At 35.6% G+C, this 27,417-nt stretch overlaps 1 protein-coding gene across 12 annotated transcripts in view; it reads right to left on the bottom strand.

The window, feature by feature from the left end:
* LOC105477284 (methylenetetrahydrofolate dehydrogenase (NADP+ dependent) 2 like) overlaps positions 1-27,417 on the bottom strand; it is a 151,668-nt gene that overhangs the window by 23,642 nt on the left and 100,609 nt on the right. For 6 of the 12 annotated variants that reach the window (XR_003016982.2, XR_984596.3, XM_011733739.3 and 3 more), the window contains one exon: positions 2,358-2,483. The exons of 1 other annotated variant lie outside the window; for it this stretch is intronic. Coding sequence is in view for 5 of the 11 variants with exons in the window: in XM_011733739.3 (XP_011732041.3) it covers positions 2,358-2,483 (126 nt within the window). In the remaining 6 variants the exon portion in view is untranslated. Of the gene's footprint in view, positions 1-2,357; positions 2,484-4,169; positions 4,244-6,250; positions 10,978-20,670; positions 20,769-27,417 lie in introns of those variants that run through there. 5 more of the 12 variants (XR_003016983.2, XR_011621230.1, XM_024791423.2 and 2 more) reach the window with 4 other exon arrangements.

Below are 27,417 nucleotides of genomic sequence, written 5' to 3'. Positions count from 1 at the left end.
ATCCCTCACCTCAGGTTAAGTTCTGATGAACAACTTGAAGAGCAACATGTCAAAACCTATCACTTGCCTGCTCCTATGGGTGGCTGAGTCATGGCCTCACTGGCAAAGCCTTCTTTACCAAGTCCAGGTCCTCATTAGTACTCTGGCTCCATGAACCAGCAAGCTGGCAAGCTAGATACAACTAATAATATGGGTGTCTTTTATGATAGGATTAGAAAATCTTGACCTTCCAGGTGAAAGTTTCTGTGCTTTTACATGATTGTTTGGTAATGCTCTGTTGGATGTCCAAGATACCCCAAACAGCAGAGCTGAATGGAGCCACTAATATAATTGCTATCATTTAACTGATAACACTGACAGCTAGTGAGGTGGTAAAGCTATAGGGCAACAGGCTAGGTCTCCCAGCCCTGTTCATCTCATATCTTTGTCTCTTTTCGATTTCCTTTTTAAATGTTTTATATATACTTAGATACACAGAACTACAACTTGATTTAATAGTCATTACCAAGTTAGACTTCATGTGACATGGAGTATCTATATGTGCTACTAAGTGTACACACCCACCAAAAATGCTTATGTAAAATTTGCTTTCAGAATACTTTTTACTTTCAGCAAAAAACATTCTAACTTAAAAATAAGAAAGCATGGAAGTGATATGAGACCAAAAAAATACTCTATGAGAGAAGAGTCTTATAAAACGTGCTAAACTGAACTGCTGGGTAAGCTTGCCTTACAGGCGGTCAAGGCTGTGAACTGCAAACATCCCTGCTTTTCTTGCCTCAAGCTGGTTATCTCATGTTGTCAATGCCATCTGGGTGCATCACAAATGTGGTAATTTTGCAATGAACGCATAACTATAATGTTATCAAGAAACAGAATGACAGTAAAGAAAATAAATAAGGCCAGGTTTTAAAATAAAATGCACTTTACTCTTTCAAGTTGAGAAATTCAAATAAGTTACTCATATCTGACCTAAGTGACTGAACATGAAAGATTAAATAAATAAATGAGGTCATTCCCTATTGATTTCAGCATGTACACAACACACACACAGACATAGGTATATGCATACAGATACACATGTTCATGTCGAGAGCCATCACTGCTAGAATAGAGTTCCAACCATGTCAGGGACGCTATGTATTAGAGCCAATGAGGGCAGCAGTGTTTTCTTTGGTAAGGTACATCTGTACTCTGCTCTTGTTTACACCATTTTGTCTCTAGAATGCATTGTTGCACATATGTGTCCTCAGGGTTTTCTTTTTCTTTTAGGCTCAAATGGCTTACTTGGATCTGGTCCCTGATGTATCTTAGAATCTCACATATATAAGGCCAGTATCCTAGGACACTTCTAACTGCATTTTCTATTTTATTCAACGATCTGCTAGAATTTGGGTAAACTCTCAGCTGATGAGCAGGTTCTAAGTGAAAATTCAAAATCTAAATTATTTTTAAAATGGCACCACCCATTCTTTTCAGTTTCCCTGTAAGAAGGGCACACCTATAACTAACGAAGTTCTTGATGTGGCACTGTATTTTTTGGCCAGAATAATCAGTCTTATACAAAAAATATTTCTAACATAAAAATGTCACCACTTGCTTAACCATATTTGTGCCTTCATAGACATCTAAGATTCCTAGGTGACACTGAAAATCTGAATGCAGGTAAACATCTGACAAAGATAATGGAAGTAAAATCAGATTAGAGGGTCAGGCACCTAGAAATACATCAGTCTTGGGGCCCAGTTTCCCCTTTTGTAAAGAGAAGACTGGGTTAGAATTTTTTTTTTATTGCTACGTATTTGTTGCCTTATATCTTTCATTGACCACAATAATTAGCTTAGTTCCTTTTCTTTATTCTCTCTAAAACACAAGTGAAAAACACTGACTTCAACTATCTAGATAACTACTTAGATCTGAAATATAGTTAAGGTTGGCAGACACATCCTAAGGTGCCTTCTGGCTCTAAGAGTGAATGGCTGAGAATAGAGCATATTTGACTAAGCGTAGAGTAAGATGACAACTCCCAAAATTCAAAACAATGCCCAGGTCTATAAAAGGCCAGCTGTATTCTATCAATAAAAACTGTACTACAAGAAATTTGATCCCTAAACCAAATATTAATGATACAATTAGAAGAGAGGGAGAAAAGGAAGAAAGGAAGGATAAAAGGGAGGGAAAGAGAGAGGGAGGGAGAGAGTAAATATTTAAGTCTGATTGAACTCTTTTCCCTCAGAAGAAAGAGGTGATGATTAATAAGTTAATAATTCCCCCATAAATGAAAATTCTCTATTTTTAAAATATGTAAGGTGGAATTTTTTTAAATCTTCACTTATCAAAAGATATTGGTTTATTACCTTCAAAGTCCACATCTCCAACTAATTTTGTCTTTCCTGTCAGTGGATCACGGATGTAGTTGATACCCACATCAATTACAGCAGCACCTTCTTTAACCATATCAGACGTAATCAACTTTGGAATACCTGAAAACAAAAAGAGTTGTTTGTCCTTCAGCATAACACATGTTTATAAATATGTTTGGTAGGCTTATATATATATACACACACACACATATATATGTGTGTATATATATGTGTGTGTATATATATGTGTGTGTAATACGTTGTTCCTTAAAAAACAGGCCATTGATCGTTTCTGATCTGAGAGAAGAACAAAGATGATTAAGGCAGCACATAAGGGCTTCTGAGGATGAAATCCTGCAGGAGTTACCCTCTCACCTCAGAGATCGCTCACCTGACATCGCAGGGATACCTGCTTGAGCAGCATCCTTTTGTATGTCACATACTATGAATGGCATGGGGAGATTGCGGACATGAGACAGGCTCCTGCTGAGGTGTGGTGGAGTGGAGCACAGTGAAAGCAACTTGGAAATTGGAAGGAGGGAAAGAAAGAAAGGGAGAAAGGGAGGGAGGAAGGGAGAGAGATAGAAAGGAAGGGAGGGGGAAAGAAAAGAATGAGGATAATAATAATTCATATTCCCCAGGGTTGTCGTAAACAGTAAAGTGCCATACTCATAATGGCATCTCATCAACTCCAAACATGAAGTTCTAAGTGCTATCTTGAGCTTTCATTTTATTTTTTCTTGGTTTCTTTGGATCACGATGTCTGTATGATTCTGAAAGGTGTAATGTATAGTAAGCTCTCCTCACTATTGGTCTGTTCCAGTTTAAAAGACAGATCTACAGAGATCTTATGTCATCATCTATTTCCTGCAATTATTTTAAAATTTTGTTTCAAGTACAACAGTACCGGCTAAGATTAATGTTCCAGTTTTTAAAAAAATAACATTGAACAATCCAACCACAAATTTAGTAGATTAAAGCAACAATTTATTACTATGTCTTATGATTCTGTGGGTTGACTGAGTTCATCTGGATGTATTTGGCTTAGGATCTTTCATGTAATTGGAGTCAGATAGTGTCTGAAGCTAGAGTCATCTAAAGACATGACAGGCTAAAAGGACTCACTTACATGGTTGCAGAGGATGCTTGTGATTGGTTAGGAGCATAGTTAAGGCTGTCAACGGAACACATATGCATGAACTCTCCATGGGGCTTAGTTTCTCACAGACTGGCAGCTGGTTTCCAAGAGTGAGTGTTCCAGGAGACAAGAAGTATTAGTTACCAGCCTCTTAATGCTTGGACCGGGAAACCAGCATAATGTCACTTCTGTCATATACTATTGGTCAAGAAGTAACACAGTCCACTCAGATCAGGAGGAGGAACAGAGACTCCACTTCTCAGTGGGAGGAGAATCAAAGACTCTGTGCTCATCTTTATTATTCTATCACAATGCTTCTGATGGACATGGTGTCTGGTAGGTTATTTGCTCACGTTCGGATTCTAGATCTCTTGCGGGAAAAGCCTACCCACTGTGTTGTTAGAGACATTCTAGCACCTGTACTATCCATTTAAGCATTACGGATGGCTTAAATGTCACCTTGTAACATGATTTTTACTGCTAGCAAGAGTTTAAAGGCTATAAACAAATGGTCAATGTCAACATAGATGTAGCTATGGGATAGCTTCTTTAGTCTCATAATGATGTGACAGAAGAGTCACCAATGTTTGAGATGTATTTTTCCCTTGCATTCCTATCCTGTGATATAGAACTTATCTTTTTTATTGGTTCTGACATAGGTACTATACCTCGCTCCAAATAGTCATAAAATCCTCTTTCTTCTTGGTATCCAATAGAAAAAGAAGACATACATTGAGTATAGCTGCAGAAAAAAAAATTCCAGATAAAAATATTCATAAAATAGTTATTATTGTCCAGCCTCTATGCTAATGGCAAAGATCCCAATTTCCCTCTGATTATTATAACATCTCAGAGAATATTAAATGGCAATGAACAAATGGCAAAATTTTCAAAATAGAGGAAAGTGTGAGCTTGATTTTAATTCCCAGGAAAATTACAAAATGGAAAAAAACCTTTAAATGTTTATCTTTTTTGGATAGTGATGCTTTATATGTCCACTGTAGAAAATTTGGAAAATATGTAAAAATTTAATATGAAAATAAAAATCACTATTATCTTACTCTCCAAAGAAAATAAGTATTTGTATTTTTAGTGTATTCCTTTCTAGGATTTCAAAATATTTACATATTAAATATAAAATATGAAACCTGCATTTCCTTAATGTTGTGTCTCACTATGTATCTCACCACTCTGTTATTACATTAAAATGTGAGCATTTTCCCATTTCATTTTATTTGAAAATTAGAAGCTATATGAACTAATTCATTATATGGATTACCATAAAAATGTATTCATTCCTGCAGTGTTTCTAATATTTTGCTATTATAAATAATGCAGTGATGGTCATTTATGTTCAGAAAACGATGGGCAACTTCTGAATTACAGCATCAAATTTTAGAAAACTTTTCACTGCACCCTTATGAATGGAAAAATATAGGTTAGATGAAAGCATCTATTGGTAGAATCATAGGTAGTTAAATAACATATTACGAAACTGTTGACCAATGCATTTGTAAGGTCTATTGAGATCTTCTGTGAAAAGTATTTGTCAATACCATGTTCAAATTTTAATAAATAATTTGGAAGAACACATTGGCATTGTGATGGTTTTATCTTTGTTCTCCTCCAGATCCATTTTCACCTTTTTTCTGCTTTACTCTAGGCCAGCAGTGGGACTGATCCTTACAAGGGTCTTGTGTGCTTCTTGTCTCTCTTGGAACCACATCACGGCCATGAGAACAAATTCAAGCTAGTCTGCTGAAGGATACAAGTACCGTAGAGGAAAGCTGAGTTACTTTAGCTGAGGCCATAATAGACTGATCAGTTCCCTGTCAACAACCAGTAATGGCAGATGCTTGATCAGGCCCCAGAAAGACCATCAGAAATGAGTGAGTCAAGGTTACTATAACTGATCAGCTGAACCATGGACTCAGGAAAAAAATTTTTTAAAGGTGGTGTCTAAGTGACTTTTTTTTTTTTTTTTTTTTTAACATACCAGTAGCTACATAGCCCATATTTGCAAATGACACAAAATTGGACAGAATGGCTACTGGGTTGTAATTTTGGAATGATGGATTATAAGTATCAAGAATAATCTGAATGGGAACAAATGTATAATTCTCATGAAGTGCTGTACTCGATTAAAAACTCAATACAAAACTAAGATGGCCTCCAGATACAAGGATGTAATATTTTCCAATATATTTTTAGCAAACTCTCTGGAATAGTTGGTTGTACTTCAGAGGCTGGTGTAGGGAAGAATGATTAGAACCAGTCTAGAAATCATGTCAAATTCTTATCACTTGCTATCAAACTAGCTGGCTCAATTAATTATTACTGATCTGCAATAAGATAAAATCTTGTGCCACAATATAAAGCAACTATCTCAGTAAACACAGTTTAATTCAGCTAACTTTATTATACTTTTTGTAGGAAGAATCTTTTTTTTTTTTTTTTTTTTTTTTGAGATGGAGTCTCACTCTGTCACCCAGGCTGGAGTGCAGTGGCTGGATCTCAGCTCACTGCAAGCTCCGCCTCCCGGGTTCACGCCCTTCTCCTGCCTCAGCCTCCGGAGCAGCTGGGACTACAGGCGTCCACCACCTCGCCCGGCTAGTTTTTTGTATTTTTTAGTAGAGACGGGGTTTCACCAGATTAGCCAGGATGGTCTCGATCTCCTGACCTTGTGATCCGCCCGTCTCGGCCTCCCAAAGTGCTGGGATTACAGGCTTGAGCCACCGCGCCCGGCCGAATTTTTCAATGAAATAAGTGGTGTGTTGATTTATAGTTTGGTGCAAGCTTCCTATCTTCTTGCAGACCTATAACATACAGTGAGCAGAGGGTAAGAAATAGTCACTGACCATCATCAGTGCACTGACCACACAGTGAAAACCTCTGCACTAGAGGAATGGTTAAATGAACTTAGGCTACCTATCTCAGAAACAAACAAACAAATGCATACACCTAAAAACAAAACAAGAAAACCCCAATAACTAGAGTAGTTTCTTCAATATGCTAAAAACTGCAAATCAGGAAGATTTTACTCTATATGGTTTCAGAGAGAAGAAAGGAAAAAACACAAAGGGAGGGAGGATCTTTTAGCTCAGTAAAAGATATTCTAAGGATAACATACCACAAAGAGAAACTGTAAAGTGTCCTTATTTCTTACTAGCAATATTCAAAATAAAGAAGGGATTGAACTGGGAAGGTTAGTTGTAGGAAGACAAGTCCCCAGATTACCTTGGCTGCCCCAGCTCTTTCCCCTGCCACTTAACAGAGACTTTCTCTTTATCCCGTTCTAGTTCTAGAATGGGGCATCTTGAGATAAAGAGAAAGTGTTGGGTACAGTCTAGGCTATGTCCTCCTCCCTCCTAGAATGGGATGTTCCCCAGTGCTTGAGCTCAGCAATTCAAGTGGTGTCTAGGGTGTACTGAGTTCCCTCAGCTGTGTCACAATGGGGCAAGCACCGATGACACTCCATTCGCCCTGGGCAGTTTCCTGAGCCTTGGGAAGCTGGCTCACCAAGGATTCTAGGCTTCTGTTTATTCTTGCTGCATATCTGCGTTGGTTGATTTGTGTGAGTGTTCTGTCTCACCATTCTTATGCAAGTGATAGAGGTACTGGGACCCCTTTTGCTCCTCCATGCTGTCGTCATGGTGTTGGGACTACGGAAGCATCTAGGTCTTCTCTAAGCTTCTGTCAGACTTATAAACTTCTGCATTAGTTATGCCTTTCAATTCTATGACTTAAACATTCTCCTTTGTCCTTTCAAATTAAAAAAAAAAAAACCTCTTCTTTCTTTTTCCAAGTAATTCATCTCTGAAGTTGTGTTGACCTTTGACTCTATCATTCATTCTACTTAAGAAGATAGAGAAATTATATAAATTACATTTAATGGTTGGAATTATGACAAACATTCAAAATCTCTATTTTAGTTAGGCTAAATACACTGAGTAGTCCACTTACATTGCTGTCTTGTACAGGCAAATGATTGGAAGCACATAGTTGCTCAATTAGTGTATTTTTATAGATATTGAAAAGAAATTTCTAAGACTTGATGTGTTTAATTTCCCAAGTATACAAATGCAATATAAATTCTTGTCATGTGATAACATAGAATTAAAATCTACTTAAATATTAGATAAATAAAAGACATATATCATTAGGATGCACAGTCAGGATATTTTTCTTTTTGTTAGAGTTGAAAATGAATGATTTCAAGTGAATGATTCCTATGAGTTTACTTTTTCTGTTGTTGCTGTCATAATTCCATGGGAACCAATTCTTAATTTTTTTACATAATTTGAGGGCTCAAGCATTATATGTGAGAACCAAAACCATCTACGCTCACATAGCTTATATATTATAAGCTGTAATATTAACATTATTTTATTATTCAGCTGTCTTCATCTACATAACTTTCTTACTCCAGGAAAGTCTTGCTCAGAAAGATGAAATCTGAAAGTGATTTTGTCTCAGGAACTTATGAAAAACTCATTTAATGAATATTAAACCTTTTGATTTTTCAGTAGGTAGCATCAAATAGCTGATTCTGTAGGATGTTTTGAAACCCTTGCTTCAAAATCCTCTCTTTGTATCCACCAATCCTAAACTTTCATATTATAATCATCCAATTCTAAGCAAGCCTCCATAAGGCATGTTAAAAGACTTGCCTTGCAATACAACTCAGGACACAGGCATGGACAGAGACTTATAATTAAACCACCAAAAGCAGTTGCAACAAAAGCTAAAATCAACAAATGGGATCTAAAACTAAAGAGCTCCTGCACAACAAAAGAAACTATCATCAAAGTGAACAGGCAACCTACAGAATAGGAGAAAATTTTTGCAATCCACCATATGACAAAGGTCTAATATCCAGAATTTACAAGGAATTTTTAAAAATTTGCAAGAAAAAAACAACCCCATCAAAAAGTAGGCAAAGGATATGAACAGGTGTTCCTCAAAAAAAAGACATTTATATGTCCATCATCCATATGAAAAAAAAGCTCAACATCACTGATCATTAGAGAAATGCAAATCAAAAGCACAGTGAGATACCATCTCACACCGGTCAGAAAGGCAATTACTAAAAAGTCAAGAAACAACATGCTGGTGAGGCTGTGGAGAGATAGGAACCCTTTTACATTGTTAGTGGGACTATAAATTAGTTCAACCATTGTGCAAGACAGAGTGGTGATTCCTCGAGGATCCAGAACCAGAAATACCATTTGACCCAGCAATCCCATTACTGGATATATATTCAAGGATTATAAATCATTCTACTATAAAGACACATGCACACGTATGTTTATTGCAGCACTATTTACAAAAGCAAAGACTTGGAAACAACCCAAATGCCCATCAACGATAGACTGGATAAAGAAAACGTGGTACATATACACCATGGAATACTATGCAGCCACAAAAGGGAAGGAGATCATGTCCTTTGCAGGGACATGGATGAAGCTGGAAGCCATCATCCTCAGCAAACTAGCACAGGAACAGAAAATCAAACACTGCATGTTCTCATTCATAAGTGGGAGTTGAATAATGAGAACACATGGACACAGGGAGGGGAACAACAAACATTGGGGCCTGTTGGGGGTGGGGTAAGCATCAGGACAAATAGCTAACCTATGCAGGGCTTAAAACCTAGGTGATGGCTTCATAGGTGCAGCAAACTACCATGGCACACAGATACCTATGTAACAAATCTGCACATTCTGCACATGTATCCTGGAACTTAAAGTAGACAAATAAAAAAAATAAAGACTTGCTTTGAAACAAAATCTAACATCTTATAAATGCTTCAACTTTGCCCCCACACCCTAACATGTTACTAAGTTTAACTGGTTCTCCAAGAGAAAAAATACCTCTGATGTGTAGAATTTGATGATTTCTATAACATAAATAGTCCTACCATGGCTGACTTCAAGCTACTAATGTGAACTCACTGAACATGGATTGGGGAAGAGATGCTCAGAAACAATCTCACAGGCTGGTGGAGCAAGCTTCAGCATACCACTGCTACTAAGACTCTGTCAATGCAGTTCTCACCCATGCTACAGTAACCATAAACTAAGATTTGTCATATCATTGAATTGTTCGGGTAATATTTTTGGGGAACCAGCATTCAATAATCTTAAAGATCCACAAAGATCTAGTCAAAAACTTCTCTTGTACATGATCCCAGACCTGGAGTCAAAAAGCATGAGTGCCTTGTGGTCTACTGAAATTCCTGCTAGGGTAAGGAGCTGTTGGTCTCTCTGACTGTTGTGATGAGGTATGGCTCACATTGAGTCTGACCTCTTCCATATTTTGTTACATAAAGTTCCCCATGCACTGCATTTATTTTGTCTTCTATGAATAAAAAGCCCTTTTTAAGGAATCCTTCGATTGATCAGATTTGAATAAGTTTTATCCTTGGTAGAAATCAGTTTTATTACTAACTACACTATATATCTCTATCCCTATCATTTTTTTTGTATCTCTATAAAAGCAAACTTCACAGAAAGGAAATGGATGTAAACCAGACAAATCCATCCTCAAACTGACCTTGACAGGCTGGGCATGGTGGCTTATGCCTATAATCCCAGCACTTTGGGAGGCTGAAGGATGTGTATCACTTGAGGTCAGGAGTTTGAGATCAGCCTGACCAACATGGTGATACCCCATTTCTACTTGGAAAAAAAAAAATAGAAAAAAAAAATCAAACTGATCTTGAGGACCAAGAAATTCAGAGAGCTCCTCTGAACTTTGCAAAACTCTGGAAAAACTTTGTCTCAGGTCACTTACCAAAATCTTATGAGTGCTTTTCTCAGTGTGTCTTGTGAAATTTCTCCAAACTTTACTGTCTGTGAAAACTGCACATGTGTGAGGTTTGCAGCTGGAGAAGGTCCAGCCATCAGGCCATGCGGGGCTGAGGCCGGAGGTACACAGCGGTATTTTCACCTGATGGTTCCTAGACTCTGCTGGACTTGGCTCAGTTTAAACCAAAGACCATTCCCCTTCTGACAGACTCTTGCTTTGCACATGTATTTATGCCCTAACCCAAATTCTTATATTTATTATCTTTCTAAATAGCTTGGTTTCACTAAAGATAATTTAGAATTATAATAGACATTTTCAAGGAGCTTGGGTATGAACAAAAGTGTTCATTTGAGAGATGCCTTAGAACATAAAGGAATAAAATTCTAAACATGCAATAATCTGCATTGTTAATGTGTTTGAGGAAGTATCCAAAATTATTCAGACGTCAAAATTGTTCCCTTAAAAGATGCCTTTATTGAGGCAAAAAAATAAAAGTGAAATACTTAATCTGTTTTAGATTCCTTTAAACTTCAACAGAAACTTAATGACCTTTATCCTATGATTCTTCTTCTCCCAGCCTGTTTCTCCTTCTCCTTCTGGCTTGTTCCCCCTTTCTTCTGGCTGTCCAGAAACCCCTAAAGTGCATTATCTTATAAAGCTAAGCCCCTGTCAGAACAGAAAAAGAAAAAAACACTCTTATTGTTAATTTTAAGACTTCATCCCATTCTGAGCTAAAAGCCACTATTAAAATGTACCCAAAGCCTCACCATGATAAAATTTGCAGAGACATCAGGAATAGTTTCAGGAATGTACAACCCATACTTCTCAAATCGATATCTATTATGCTCATATGCTCAGATACAAAAGAACTGGATAAAAAAAGGCATAACACAAAGATTCTTAATTGCATAAGAAATCAGAGGTATTTTGCAAGCTGTAGATTTTGAATGCCTTTTGGCTATCCCCCAAATCATTCCTGTGAACATAGATTGGACTCTGATTCAGTCCTATAAGCAAAAAAAGAATCAATTCATTAGGGAGTTCAAGGATAGGTTATTTGACACCTTTTGACAAAATTCAGAAGTAAACACTGATTCAGATGAAGCCTCGCTTCCTCTCATTTTCTTGTGAATAACCTTAAGCCAGAAATAAAAGAATTAAAACACAAGAAAAAGCAGAAATGGCAAACAGCCATTGCCAGACTTCTAGCATCCTCTTGAACATTTTGAAAGGGACTTGGCACAAAAATCAAATAAGACTTAAATCAAATTCAGGCGCCTACAGATAAAACAATCAGACATTAGCAATCATTAAACACCCCCTAAAGAGGGAATCACTCGGTAAAGACATTTACAGATACTGTAAACAGAAAGAACACTGAAAAAAAAGTTAGTATATTAAAAATAAAGGAAAAAAATGAAGGATGTAAAAATGAAAGTGCTTTAAAGGAAATCAAATGCCCAGTTTCTCATTTTACCCTTAAATTCACAAGGAGAAATTTCTTATAATGTTAAAGAACAACATTTTGATTGATACAGGTACAACCATATTAGCCTTAAACTCTTCTATTCTTATTCAACATTCCCCTTGGAATAAACATACTATGCAGGTGGTGGGCATTTCTAATAATTCCGAAACATTCCTTATGTCCAGGCCTAGAACAGAAATACAGTCTTTCCTCTTCTGTGATTCCACACCTGTTAATTTGATACTCTGAGAGTGGAGTTGCCAGATTAAATGATGTCCTGATTATCTCTTTCTTAAAATTCCTTAGGATGCCCTATTCATAGCTAGTTTGGATAAGGACGTAGACTTAACTAATGCCTTTGTATCCAAATCAAGCCCAAATTGAAGATATCAAAGAGATGCCAGAATTTTTGTGGGTAAAACTTTGATATTATCATCAACATTATTGGGACTACACCTATCCAGGTTCAGTTTGACCTGTATCTGAACTTACATAATACCCTCTTAAAAGCACTAGCTAATGATGAAAACTAACATTTATTTTTCTATTTTAAAAAAGAATACCTAAAAACCCTATTGTGTAGGGATACAGATTCATTCAGGACCTTAGATCTATAAATCGAATATTCATTCTCCATGGTAGCAAATTTGAATTCTATTTTATCTTTGTGTACCCTAAGGCTATATGTTTTACAGTTTTGGATCTGTATTTTGTTTTCTTTAGTGTCTCCTTAGATCAAAATAATCTATACTTATCTGCCTTCTTCTAGAAATATCCAATTATATACCTCCTGCTATTATGCCTTAGAGTTTACTAAAGCAAAGTCACACTTTTCACAAGTATTTAACCAGGACCTAAATAATTTGAAATTTTTCTGCAATTCTACTCATATCATACTGGTGAGGATTTGAGGCAGAAAACATATTTCAGAAGATACAAAATCAAGACTCTGAATTTGAAGTTTCAGACAGTTCAAAGGGCTTTTATGTTATGCTGGTCCATCAGCAGACATATCCCTGAAGTACATAGGTAATGAAAGTACACATAATTTATTCATACATTATTTATATATTATTTATTATTATATATAATGTATTCATTATGCAATACAAGTATTAAAAACTAGCTACTAGATTGTACAGAAACATTTCCTGCTATAAACTCCAATTTTGATATTTAGCAGTTTTCAAAACTCCCCATTAGTTTTCTAAGTTTCCAATAAACTATGTTAACTCTAAATTCGGAGTCATTCAGTAGCATACGAAATTGAATTGCTACATACTTATAATATTATCATTTAGAAAATTCTATCTAACGAAAATATTATATGCTAACACACAAAGAAGGCTTATGAAGAAAAACTTGTGTTTTTTCCCTCCAAGCTAATTAATCCTTTTATGAACTTATTTCTGGCAAAAGAAAGGGTCTCTTATTAATGCAGAATTTCAAAAGTAATTGAGAAGATAATATTAGGGTAAAATAGTCTCCTTGGGAAACTTAGTAAGAAGATTTCTGATTTATCTAAGATTTTTGTTTCAGGTGAAAATCTCTTTGATAAGTAAATGAACCAATGGATAATCTAAACAGATTCACATTACTTTAAGGCTTATGTCTTTCTCATCAAAGGACTGTAAATATGCTATTTTATGGTTCATTATATGACAAATACAAAATAAATCACCAATATTGCCTAGACAAAAATAGACCGAATAAAGGTAACATAGAAAAAAATGATAGCAATACCTAAAGCAAACAGAGCACTAGTCTACACCCTAGGAGCTAAGCTTTAAGCTTTCCCTAAAGTGAAGGTGTGACCATTAGCTCTTCAGCTAGTGGGAGGCTATGTCCTTATTCTCACTAATTACAGCCCCAACTGAGTATTTTCATATGTGTATTTGATAATCTCAGAATTGAGTTCACATGAATTAAAAAAAAATTAATCACTTCCCCATGGATACTCCTATCATAGTCATCTGTAACTCTTCATGAAATGGCTCAGTCAAGCCATCCTGATAAAAGGAAGCACCATATTTACACATCACTTTAATTATTAGAGTTCAAAGGGCTGTGTAAACATTATCTAATTAAACTTCACAACAATTCAGTGAAGCAAGAAAAGGTTTACCCATTATCCTCATTCACAGAAGAAAGATTTTGAGGTGCTGAGAGGCTAAATGATTTCTTAGTTTCACAATGATGAGTCAGAGGTAAGGCTGGGAACAAAACCAGAACTCTAACTCAGGTATAAAAGGAACACCATGGAAATGCTTACTCAGGTGGATCACTTCTTCAGCTGGAAATTGTCCTACTACATAAATAAAGATAATAATTAGAATGGAATTTGTATGAATGTATGCTTCTTTCTAGATTAGAAAAAGTTTCTTCAGCATTATTTGCTTTGCAGACAGTAATATAATGGCTAAAATGCATCCTAGCTAAATAGAGCCTACATTAATAGTACAACTACCTCAGTGTCTTCTCCCAGTTATCCTCCTGTTATTTCTAGAAATCCTCAAGAAGTGTTTACAACCCAGTGAGTCAGTGGCAGTGACCACAGAACATTTCCTGTTCTTTTTCTTTCCCCTGGCTTCTTTGGTTCCTATCTGAACTGATATGCCTACGATGCCTGTCATGAGAATAATATTCACGCCAAGGACAATATCTGAATGCCCCCAAAGCTTCTACTCCTTGTGGTACCAGGAGGATGCTAGGTTCCTTACAGAGCTCAGGGCCAGTAGGGCCCTGCTCTGTGCCATATTTGATCATCTAGGACTTTGGAATCCTTTTATATTCAGAAATTCATATGATCATTCAAGTAGTTCCATCACCTTCTGCCTTGGACCATATTTCTTCAGAGTCAATGGACCTGCGGGGTCCAAATGTGTGCTTCTCTTTTCTTCCTCCCATCAATCAAACTTTATTCTCTGAGGGCACCTGTAATCCCAGCACTTCAAGAGGCCAAGGTGGGAGGATCGCTAGAGCCCAGTAGTTCAAAACCAGCCTGGGCAACATAGAGAAACCTTGTTGCCACAAAACAATCAAACAAACAAACAAACAAGCAAACAACGCTGGACATGGTGGTGCATGGTTGTGGTCCCAACTACTTGGGAGGCTGAGGTGGGAAGATTGCTTAAGCCAGGGTGGGCGGGAGTGGGGGGTGGGTTGAGGCTATAGTGAGCCATGACGGTACCACCAGCCTGGGCAACAAAGTGATATGCTGTCAAAAAAAAAAAGAAAAAGAAAGAAAGAAAAGAGAGAGAGAGAAAAAGAGAGAAAGAAAAGAAAAGAAAACCAAAGAAAAGAAAAGAAAAAAGAAAAAAGAATTTCCTGCAAACAGACACCAGTGCATTTGGGGAATGAGGAGAGCCTGCAGGCCAGTGGGGACAATAGGCATGGGTCTATATTACCAACTGCCACGTTATTCACAGAGTATTAAAGTCGAATGGAATGGGTTTCAAACATTTTAGAACCATTTATTTAAAGGAAAATTGTTTATGAAGCTCAGTATGTAAAAGAATCAAAGCAAGGAGAAACATATTAGTTGAAAAGAGGTGGAGGGGAGCTCTGCTACCAGCCAAATCCCCTTAGGTTCCTCAGAGCTCAACTTGAAAAACCAATTAGTCCAATTTCTTTCTTTTAAAGTTGTACTTCCTGAAAGCCAGATAGTCTAGATAATACAAAGAAATGAGGCCTGATATTTAGAAAGTGAATTACTTTTTTACTATCCCTAGTATTCCCTTCTTAGGCAGTCTTAGATTTTCCCTTCTCCTACAACTTTAAGCATTCTAGCAGCAGCTAAGGCATTCAGTGCTGATTGACTCAGAAAAGTAACAGAGACAGGAAAGAGAAGTGGAGACCTTACTTCTTAGCTTCAAGATTTCTAAAGCCTAGCACTTTAGAAGAACAGACTCAAACAAGAAAATGGAAGGGTTGAGTTAGAAAAGTCAGGAGAGTTGGAGAAGTGGTGAGATCTTAGATGTCAGAGGTTCCCAGGGAGATGTTGCTAGTCAATGCTCCCTGGACTGTGTCTTGGAGAACTGGCAAAATCCCTAGTTTTGGTTTCAGAAATCCAAAAACAAAAATATATTTTTCCTATAGCCTGTGTAGTGGTTGGAAAGGTGGTATGGTCCCAAATAATGAAATAGATGGAAGGATGGCTGAGGCAGATGCCTTAGACACTGTCTTAGCATTTCCTATATACCTAAGGATGACAGGGAAGTAGTAGAGAGATTAAAGCAATTGGGCAAAAAGGGGCACTTCTGCAAGTGCATGTGTAGGCAGTTGGATAAGGACCAATCATTTGATGGGAGTTTAGAAACATAATAGTGAAAACTAAATGCCCCTACCATGTCTTGATACTTATATGAAATCTCTGGAGCAACAGAAGAGTCTGCACAGATAAGTCTGAGTTTCTACTATGTTCAAGTAACTTTCAAAGATTTTAATGAAAAAGTCAATAAAGTTTGAGAGGGATATTTAATGGATGTATACAGATACAATGGTCTGAATAATTGGTTACCAAATTACTGAACTGTTTTAAAAATTAAATCAGATCTACAAATATCAGAATCTAACACATAAATAATTGACTTCAACATATTTAAAGTACTTTGAAAGAAAAATTAAATGGTGCTTTGTTTGTTAAAAGAAAAAAAGTAATGACGTCTCCACATCTGTAAATTAGGAAAACTTCATTTCTTCTGCACCCATCATACAAAATATTGCCCTTGAAATCTTGCTAGACAAATGTTGATATAGAGAATATTAAGCTTAGCAAATCACATGATATACCAAAGTACTATTTTACAATGTATTTTAATATTATTCATGACAAAAATAGTATCCATGATAAAAATACTAGCCATGGCAATTTTAAGTACTTGCCTAGGTACCTTTGTTCCCTGGCTAAAATCTAAGGCCTAAGTTCAGGTTTCAGGTTTTCCAGCTTAATAACTCAATAACCTTGGACAAGTGTCCATGTAATCCTCTCTCCTTCTCTGTGTAATTGGGATAATAGCAGTCCTTCATAAGACTGGATAGAGAAGTAAATGAATAATATATATAAAGTGCTTAGCACATTGCCTGGCACATCAAAAATATCATAGCCAATCCATATTCAGAGTATGCTACAGTTATTCACACATTATTCAGAGGTCTTGCATGTTTCCACTTGCCCTCTGCCATTTCTGCCATGGCCATGAGAAGGTCATATCTGGGCCTGTATGCTGGTCTCTGGATAATTATGGAACAGCTACAATGCATCATACAAACGCATGTTAGAGCAGAGCCCTGGCAGATTTGCAGATACAAAAATAAACCAGTTTAATTATAAACAAATGAAGGAATCAATCTGAGATTAGCTGAGCTCAGCCCAATGTGTCAATCCCCCACCAAACTATAGACTTGTGGGTTAGAATAATGATGACTATTGTTTTAAGCCACTGAGTTTTGACATGATTTCTTCCACAGCAACAGCATGAAGTAAAAAAAAAAAAAAATTCTATCAGTTATAACTAAAACACTTGAAATACGGGTTATAAATTGATATATATTATATCAATTGTAAGGTGTTACACATGTGCAGTGAATTTGTTTTCCAATAGATCCTAATATCGCCACATGTGATAATATGGAAGGTTTCTTATTACTCCTTCAAATCACTATACATAAGAACTTCTCATTCATAATCCCAAATAAATCAATTTACTTTTTATTTCTAGAAAATTAAATAACATATTAAGGTATAGAAACAAATAAATAACACAGAAATTAGTTAAAAAAAAAGAAATCCATTAATATTAACACTGCTGAAACTCAACCAATAATAAGCACTTGGGAATATTTACCTCAAGTCTTTTTTTTAAGTTTGTACCTAAAAATATTAAAACAATTGAACTATAAATTCATTGCCCTTAAAAATATTAGAATAACAGATATAGATAAAGCATCTCTCAAACTTAATCCCCATTCTTATCTCCTACTAAGCGGATATATATTCTAACACTCTAATTTTTTCTCATTCCTTTATCTATATTATGCACCCATGAAATATATATATGAAATACTGAGATGTTTTTAAAGCATGAGAATGGAATAAGGGAGAAGCACACACTAGATGTAAGTTACTTGGAATAGTCTAGTTCTTGGGTTGGAGGGGTTGAGTACATAGATATTCATAATTACTTCATTATGTTGATCATATATTCTGTAAGCTTGCTAATTTATAATTTTAGTAGTTTTTTCATAGATTCCATTAGATTTTCTACATAGATAATCATGTCTGAAAACAAAGACAGTTTTACTTCCTCCTTCCTAGTCTGTATACATTGTATTACTTTTCTTTACTTGATGGTACAGAATAGGACTGCCAATACAATGTTAACAGATATGGTGGGAAGGAAAATCTTTGTTTTATTCCTGATCTTAGGGGGAAGCATTTATTCTTTCACCATTAAGTATGATGTTAACTGTACGGTTTTCACAGATGCTCTTTTTTTTTTTTTTTTTTTTTTTTTTTTGAGACGGAGTCTCGCTCTGTCGGCCAGGCTAAAGTGCAGTGGTGCTATTTTGGTTCACTGCAAGCTCCACCTCCCAGGTTCACACCATTCTCCTGCCTCAGCTTCCCAAGTAGCTGGGATTACAGGGGCCTGCCATCACACCTGCGTAATTTTTTTTGTATTTTTAGTAGAGACTGGGTTTTACCACACAGATGCTCTCTATCAAGTTGAGAAGTCCCCTTCTATTCCCAGTTTGTTGAGAATTTTTTTTTTTTTATCGGGAATGGATGATAGATCTTGTCAAATGTGATTTCTGAGATTATTAATGTATTTTTATTTTTGTTTGTTTCAGTTTGCTACCTGACTTCAAATTATATTTACAGGGTTACAGTAACCAAAACAACATGGTACTGGTATAAAAACAGACACACAGACCAGTGGAACAGAATAGAGATCCTAGAAATAAGACAGCACACACACACACATAAATATACATATATATGTATACATACACACACATATATAGGATTACATTTGGATTGAAATTTTGAAACTAATAAGGTGTAACTGACATACAAAAAGCTGTCCATATTTAATGTAAACAACTTGGTGAGTTGAGAGATAAGTACACACTCTATTCCTCTATTGGTGAATGTTTTAGCTGCTTTCAATTATTTACTATCACCAACAAGCTTTAATAAACATTTCTGAAAATACAGGCCAGGTTTTTTTAGACATCTAGAAAAATAATGGAATCTCTAGGTCATATGAAGTGCACATTTTCAGATTTCATAACATTGTCAAATTACCTTCTAGAGGGACTATAATAAAGCATAACTTCATCAGCAGTGTATGCAAGTATGTGCTTCCCCAGATCCTTGCCAACATTTGATATCATCAAGCTTTTCATTTTTTGCCAATCTGATGTGTGCAAACAGTGTCTCATTTTAATTTGCAATTGTCTGATTATTAGTGACACTGAGCAATTTTTATATGTGTATTAGCCATTTAAATATCCTTTCCTATAAATTGTTATTTTAAAAGTTAGGTTTTTGTATATTTAACCATATTTTTAAAAACATTTATATATGCTGGATACTAATTCTTTGTTATGTATAATGCAAATATTTTCCCCCAGTAAAATGCAAAAATTTTAACTTTAACAGGCACTTATTTGTTCTATAGATTTTAGAAAATTAGATGTATTTATGTCCAGGTTTTCTGCTTATTTTTACTCACATATTTGTCTGTGTATGTGTGTGTATCTTTTATAAGAAAATCTTACCTGCTCTAAATTTATGACCAAGTTCTATTAAGTTCTCCAATAATTTTTATTTTTGTTGTTTTTAATTTATGTTCTTTATCTCATCTGAAATAGATTTGTATGTATGGGGTAAGGTAGGAATTTAATTAGATTTTTTTCCTAAATGGGAAGTCAAATTGATTGAAGTATTTAGTTTTTCCCCAGTGTTTAATGACACTACCCTATTTACACAGATTCATACATATGAATGTGTTTCTGTTTTTTTCCATCCTTTCCCATTAATATATTTGTCTTTTCTTATGTCTATGCTTTAATTTTAATTACCCGGTTCTTTATAATATGATTTGAGGCAGAATAAAGTACTACTGTTCAGAATAATTAACATTTGTTGAGTCAGTCAGTGTTCTAAGTGTTTTACATGTATTATCTCTATTTGACCTTAGAACAATACATGATGCAGATGTTATTATCCCTACTTAGGAGATAAGGAAACTGAGGAACAGAGAGGTTGAGTAACTTATAACTTAGGTAGTAAGCTCACACAACTAGAAAGTAGGAAAGCTAAGAAGCAGAAGGAAAAAAAAGTCATCTTATGCTTTTCCTTCCAATTAATCTTTATTCTTATAAATATGTGGATGCTAATAATAATTACAAGTTGCTAGGCATAATTTTGAACTATTTCAAATAAATCGTGACATATGGTCACACTATTTGTAAGATAATGCTTTTGTGGAATAAATCTTTCCACTCCTGTGCAAAATCGTGAGCCTTTGGATGGTATGGAATTTATTGCTTTATTTGGTAATGATAGCATTCTTATGTGAATAAATTCCCCCATGCAAAAACATGGGCTAGATCCCTACTTGCTCAGACTTTTCCCTTTGATTATATATTTGAAAAGTTCTTTCTATATTCTTGTTTCTGTTTAGTTTTATTCCAATGAATTTTATAGTTTTATTACTACTGTGAGTGGAATATTATTTTCTATTACATTTTCTAATTATATATTATTGATATCTGTAGATACTACCTATATTTGTTCTTGTATTCAGCAACCTTCCTGAACTTTCTCATTAGTTCTAATATTTTATCAGTTGATTATCTTGAGTTTTAAGGATAAATTATCATACCGTCAAAGAACACCACCTTGTCTCCTCTTACAAGTCTTTGTCTCCTAACTCATGTCTGTCAACTTGTTGTATTAGCCAGGAACACCAATAATACAATGCTGGAAAATACAAGTAATAGTTGTTATCTCTGTCCCACCTTTATATAAATGGGAATAACTCTAGTGTTTTATAATACATTATATATATTTTTCTATTTATTTTCAGTTGATACCCTTTATTAGATTTTTTAAAAGCACCAAATATTGATACTTGAAATGAGATTTTTTTAAAAATTGTTTCTTTTTGTTTTTTTTTAAAACACAAATGGGTATACACTTTTACTAACTGCTTTTTTTCTGCATTATAGAAGGTTATAAGAGTAATATTTTAAAAACTTTGAATTCTTGTTTTGTATTCTTTTCATACACTATGGTTTAAATTTGCTAATATATGTAATAACACTAGAACAAAGGTTTTTAAATTCTCCTGATGTCCTTGTCTTGTTTTGATATGACTATCTTAGTTTTATAAATTGAATGAAATAATGTTTCTGCTCCTCCTCCTCCTTCACTTCTCATGAATCACATTTCATAAGACACAAATAATTTATTGTTTGAAGAATCAATACAAATAATCTTGAAACTACCTAGTATTTATGTCTTTAACATAAAGTATTCTGCTTACTATTTTAATTCATTCCATAGTGAGTGCCTTAATAGCTTTCGTACTGTTTGGGCCAAATTTGGTAATATTTTCTAGGCTTTAATATTTAACCTAGAGACCAGAGAGCCAAGGTGGCTGACTAGACAGACAGGAAGAGCTTCTTCCACCAAGAGAGACAAGACCATCAAGTAGGCTGGCATACTCCAAACAGATTTTCAGAAAGAAGGCATTGAGAGGGGACACAGGGAGGATTCAGAGCCGGGGGTTTACAGTGCAGAAAACTGGGAACTCCCAATCCAGTTGCCCTAACACCAAGACTCATTCCTGGCCCCAAGTGGCTCCAAGAGAAGGGGTGAATAAAACAGACATAGAGTGGCCCACTCTTGCCACAGACCTTTGGGATCCTAGCTATAGGAGGCCCCACAATCTCCACAGGCAATTGAGTTGCCACAGAGAACTGCCAGGAGAGATGGCAGAGCCAGAACTACGGTCTGTCTAGAGCCCAGAGGGTTTGGCATGGGAATGGCTGCAGTGGAGCATGATCATGAGTGCCCATTCCCCAAGGCTCATCATACTCCTCAAGGTGGTTTTATCTTTCCCTGTTCTCTCTGTAAGATGCTAGCTAGTCTAACTCTATTGGTATCACACCTAATTTTAGGCTCCATTGTCAATTGATTGCTCTACTGTTTCAACAATTCCTTAGGGGATAAATGGCTCCAATGTCTAACAATTGTATTCAAGCTTCTTTGTAGGGCAATCCTTGAGGTCAGTCTTTTTTCTAACCCAAAGAGGGTTTTTCTTGGCTTTTTCATTCCCTACTTCTCTCTGTTAAATGTTTAGCTTGCTGTGCTCACGGACTGCCAGTCTCCTCCAAATTATCTTATATCAAAATTGTCATTGTTTTTGACAGGGTCCTCAGGCTTGAATGTACCTATGGTCTGTTTCAAATAAAGAAACTTCTCTTAGGAAGAACTATGGAGCTCTCTGTTTTTGCAGACTACCTGTTTTTCAAAGCAAAACTCTTAGACACTTCTGCAGATCTGTGCCTCAGGGGCAGGTGCAGTGGCCCAGTGCTGCTATCATGATAATCCTGTTACTAGTTCATGCTGGGTGTGGGGGGTGGGCATGAATGGTGGTATCCCCTGGTCTTCCCAGCTTCTGTCTTCTGGAACAAAACCTTTACCCTACCAATGTGCTGAGATGAGGATGAATTAGACCCAACATTATTGGCTTGCAACATGTAACGTATAACTTCTACCCTATGAGTGGATGCTGGGTGGGAAAATGGAGCGCTAGATGTAGCTGCTTTGTTTAAATAGGAACTTCTGTAACACAGACTTGGGAGATAAACAGTTCTGGCAGCCTGCTCCTTCTGGAGAGATACCAGACTGGGATCTGAGAGAGAGCCTTGTGTTCTTAGATGCAACTGCCTGGAATAAAGTTTTTGTCACGCTGTGCTGGTAGAGGATAGGTGGAAAGAAGAAGTGGGTCATGGCTCAAATGCCACAGACTTACATTTATCTTACAGAGATTTAGTAGATTTTCTTCAGTAAATGTTTATGCATTTGGTATATGACCATGATGAATTTCTAAAGTTTTAAAATGATTTTAAAATATTTTTCACAAGTTGTTTTTTTTTTTTTTACTGGGGACTGGGTTCACAGACTGGTTACACCACCATTCTGGAAGTATCTCCCTGTCCATAGTTTTCCTGACTTAATAAAAATATTGTTCTGCACTGATATTTATGTTCATATTGTCACCCAACTAATTATTTCATTTTTAATGAATGTTTAAATCAAATTTGCTATAATATATATGATGTTAGATGTTTCATATTTTATAAACAAAATTCTAAAAACTTTATATTGATTCCATAAATTTTATGTGTGTATATATATATACAGCCATCCCTTGAAACACATCTAATATTTGTTCTAGAACCCCTTACGTATACCAAAATCTTCATATACTCAAGTCCTGCAGTTAGTCCTAAAAAACCCATATATATATAAACAGCCCTTGTTGATTTCACATCCAAGAATACCATATTTTCAATCTTCATTTGGTTAAAAAAAATCTGTGTATAAATAGACCTGTGCAGTTCAAAACCATGTTGTTTAAGGGTCAACTGTGTGTGTGTGTGTATGTGCCTATCTACCTTTTAGCTAACTATCTCATATTTTCTTTATACATTCATCCATCAGTGAATGTCTGAGTTGATTGCATATTTTGGCTATTGTGAATCATGCTGCAAGGGACACAGGATTTCAGTTATCTCTTCATGATACTGATTTCAATTCCATAGGCTACATACTTAGAAGGGTGATTATTAGTTAATATGGTAGTTCTATTTTTAATTTTTTAAGGAACCTCCATACTGTTTTCCATCATGGCTTAACCAATTTACATTTAAACTAACAGAACAAGGATTTCTTTTTCCACATCCTTGCTAACATTTGTAATCTTTTTTTTTTTTTTTTTCCATCATAGCCAACCTAACAGAAGTGAGGTAATATCTCATTACAGTTTTGATCTGTATTTCGTTAATTAGTATATACCCAATGGCCATTTGTATGCCTTTTTCAGAGAAATGTCTAGTCAAGTCTTTTGCTCACTAAGAAAATCACATTATGTGTGTGTGTGTATGTGAATTTGTTGCTAATGAGTTGTATGAATTACTTATATATTTTGGATATTAACCTCTTATCAGATTATAACCTCTTATATGATTTGAAAAATCTCTCATTCTGAGTGTCTTCTTTGCTGTGAAGAAGCTTTTTAAGTTGATAAAATCCCGTTTGTCTATTTTCATTTTTGTTGCCTGTGCTTTGGCGGTCATATCCCAAAAATTAATGCCCAAACCAAAATCTAGAAGCTTTTTCCCAAACTATATTTATCCATTCAGTTCTGTTAATATTTGCTTTATATTACATGTTTAGGTTCGCTAAAGTTTGATACATACATAGTTATAATTGTTATATCCTCTAATTAATGGAATCCCAATTCTTGATATAATTAACTGAAGTTTTTGACTTAAAGTCTATTTTTTTCTGTTACTAAGATAGTCCATTCTGCTCCCTTTTAGGTACAATTTTCATGAAACATCTTTCCCCATCATTTCATTTTCAGCCTCTGTGTGTCCTTAAAGATAAAGTGAGTCTCCTGCAGACAGAATATAGTTGAACTTATATTTTTTTATTTATTCATCCACTGTATGTTTTTTGATTGGATTAAGTCAATTATATTTAAAGTAATTTTTATAGGTAAGAACTTACTATTACATTCAAGCTGAGAATCAGTCAAGAATGCAATCCCATTTACAATAGCCACTGCATACAAAATACTTAGAAATACATATAAACAAGAGGTGAAAGATCTGTACAAAGAGAATTACAAAATACTGCTGAAAGAAATCAGAGGTGACACAAACAAATGGGAAAACATTCTGTGCTCATGGATTGGAAATATCATTATCATTAAAATGGCCATACTGCTTAAAACAATCTGCAGATTCATTGCTATTCCTATGAAACTACCAATGTCACCTTTTCACATAATTAGAAAATATATATATATATAATCCATATGGAACCAATAAAGAGCCTGAATAGCCAAGGAAATCCTGAGCAAAAAGAACAAAGCCAGAAACATCATATTATCTGATTTCAAACTATATATTACTCAACTTCAACCTATACAACCATAGTAACCAAAACAGCATGATGCTGGTACAAAAACAGAGACCAATGGAACAGAATAGAGAACCCAGAAATAAAGCTGCACGCATATAACCATTTGATTATCGCAAATAGTTATACGTTTCCCCACTGACAATCATTCGATTATGACAAATGGTTATAGATGTCCCCACTGACAAAAATAAGCAACGGGGAAAGGACTTCCTGTTCCATAAATGTTGCTGAGATAGCTGGCTAGCTATATGCAGAAGAATGAAACTGGCTACCTTTTACCACATTCAAAATGGATTAAAGATTTAAATGTAAGGTCTCAAACTCTAAGAATCCTAGAAGAAAATCTAGGAAACACCATCCTGAACATTGGCCTTGGGAAGGAATTTATGACTAAGTCCTCAAAAGCAATTGCAACAAAAATAAACATTGAGGCTGGGTGTGGTGGCTCACACCTGTAATCCCAGCCCTTTGGGAGGTACCAAGGCAGACATATCACTTGAGGTCAGGAGTTCAAGACCAGCCTGGCCAACATGGTGAAACCCATCTCTATTAAAAATGCATAACAATAGCTGGGTGTGGTGGCACGTGTCTATAGTCCCAGCTACTCAGGAGGCTGAGAGGAAAGAGATACCATTTATACCAGACAGAATGGCTATTATTAAAAAGTCAAAAGACAACAGATGCTGGTGAGGCTGGGGGGAAAAAGGAACACCTATATACTGTTGGTGGGAATGTAAATTAGTTTAGCCACTGTGGAAAGCAGTTTGGAGATTTCTCAAATAACTTAAAACAGAAACAGAACTACCATTTGACCCAGCAGTTCCATTACTGGGTATTATCCAAAAGGAAACAAATCATTCTAGTAAAAAGACATACACTCATATGTTCATTGCAGCACTCTTCATAGTAGCAGACATGGAATCAACCTAGGTGTCCATAAAGAATGGACTGGATAAAGAAAACATACTACATATACACCATGGAATGGTACACAGCCATAAAAAAAGAATGAAACAATGTCCTTTGCAGCAACATGGATGGAGCTTTAGCCATTATCTTAAGTGAATTAACTCAAGAACAGGAAGCCAAATACCACATCTCCTTATTTATTAATAAAAGGGGGAGTTAAATATTAGATAATCATGAACATAAAGATGGCAACAGTAGACAATGGGGACTACTAGAAGTGGAAGAGAAGGGGGAAATAAGGCCTGAAAAAGTGATTATTGGTACTATGCTCACTATCTGAATGATGGAATCATTTCATACCCCAAACCTCAGCACCATACAATATACCCACGTAAAAATTCTGGACAGGTATCCCCTGAATCTAAAAGTTGAAATTATTTAAAAAATAAACTTACTGTTTAAAAAAAATATATATTCTTACTGTTTTCTAGTTCCTTTCTTCTTTCTCCATTTTTTGCTGTCTTCCTCTGTGACTAATGATATTTGTAGTATTATGCTTTGATTCCTTTAACTTTTCTATATCTACTTACTACATGGTTTTTTCTTTGTGGTTACCATGAAGCTTACATAAAATATCTTACAGTTACAACTGTGTATTTAAGCTGATAACAGCTTAACTTTAGCTGTATACAAAACCTCCACACTTTAACTTCTCCATACCCCACATTTTTTGTTATTGATGTCACAATTTACATCTTTTTATACTGTATACTACCCATTAACTAATTTTTTTTTTTTTTGGAGATGGAATCTCACTCTTGTTGCCTAGGCTGGAGTGCAATGGCATGATCTCAGCTCACTGCAACCTCTGCCTCCCTGATTCAAGCGATTCTCCTGCCTCAGCCTCCCGAGTAGCTGGGATTACAGGCGCCTGCCACCACGCCTGGCTAATTTTTTATTCTTAGTAGAGATGGGGTTTCACTATGTTGGCTAGGCTGGTCTCAAACTCCTGACCTCAGGTGATCCATCTGCCTCAGTTTCCCAAAGTGCCAGGATTACAGGCAGGAGCCACTGCATCCAGCCCATTAACTAATTCTTGTAGCTATAATTACTTTTACTTTTTAAATACCTTTCTCTTTTAATCTTCATACTGAAGTTAAAAGTGATTTACACACCACTGTTAGAGTATTAGAGTATTTTGAACTTGACTATATGCTTACCTTTACAATGAGTTTTATACTTGTTTTTATGTTCTTAGTATACTTTCATTTCAACTTGAAGAACTCAATTTATCATTTCTTTTAAGGCATGTCTACTGGTGATAAACTCCCTCCGCATTTTTTTTTTTTTTTTGGAGGTGGGGGAATTTTTTCTTTCTTTTATTGTTTAAGGACAGTTGTGCTGATATATTATAATTAGTTGATAGTTTTGTTTGTTTTTATTGAGCACTTTGAATATACCATGACACTCTCTTAGCCTGCAAGGTTTGCTAAGAAATCCA

The sequence above is a fragment of the Macaca nemestrina genome, chromosome 3 (genome assembly GCF_043159975.1).
Source record: "Macaca nemestrina isolate mMacNem1 chromosome 3, mMacNem.hap1, whole genome shotgun sequence".
In the NCBI taxonomy this organism is placed as follows: domain Eukaryota; kingdom Metazoa; phylum Chordata; class Mammalia; order Primates; family Cercopithecidae; genus Macaca; species Macaca nemestrina.
This window is presented reverse-complemented; position numbering and strand designations above follow the sequence as displayed.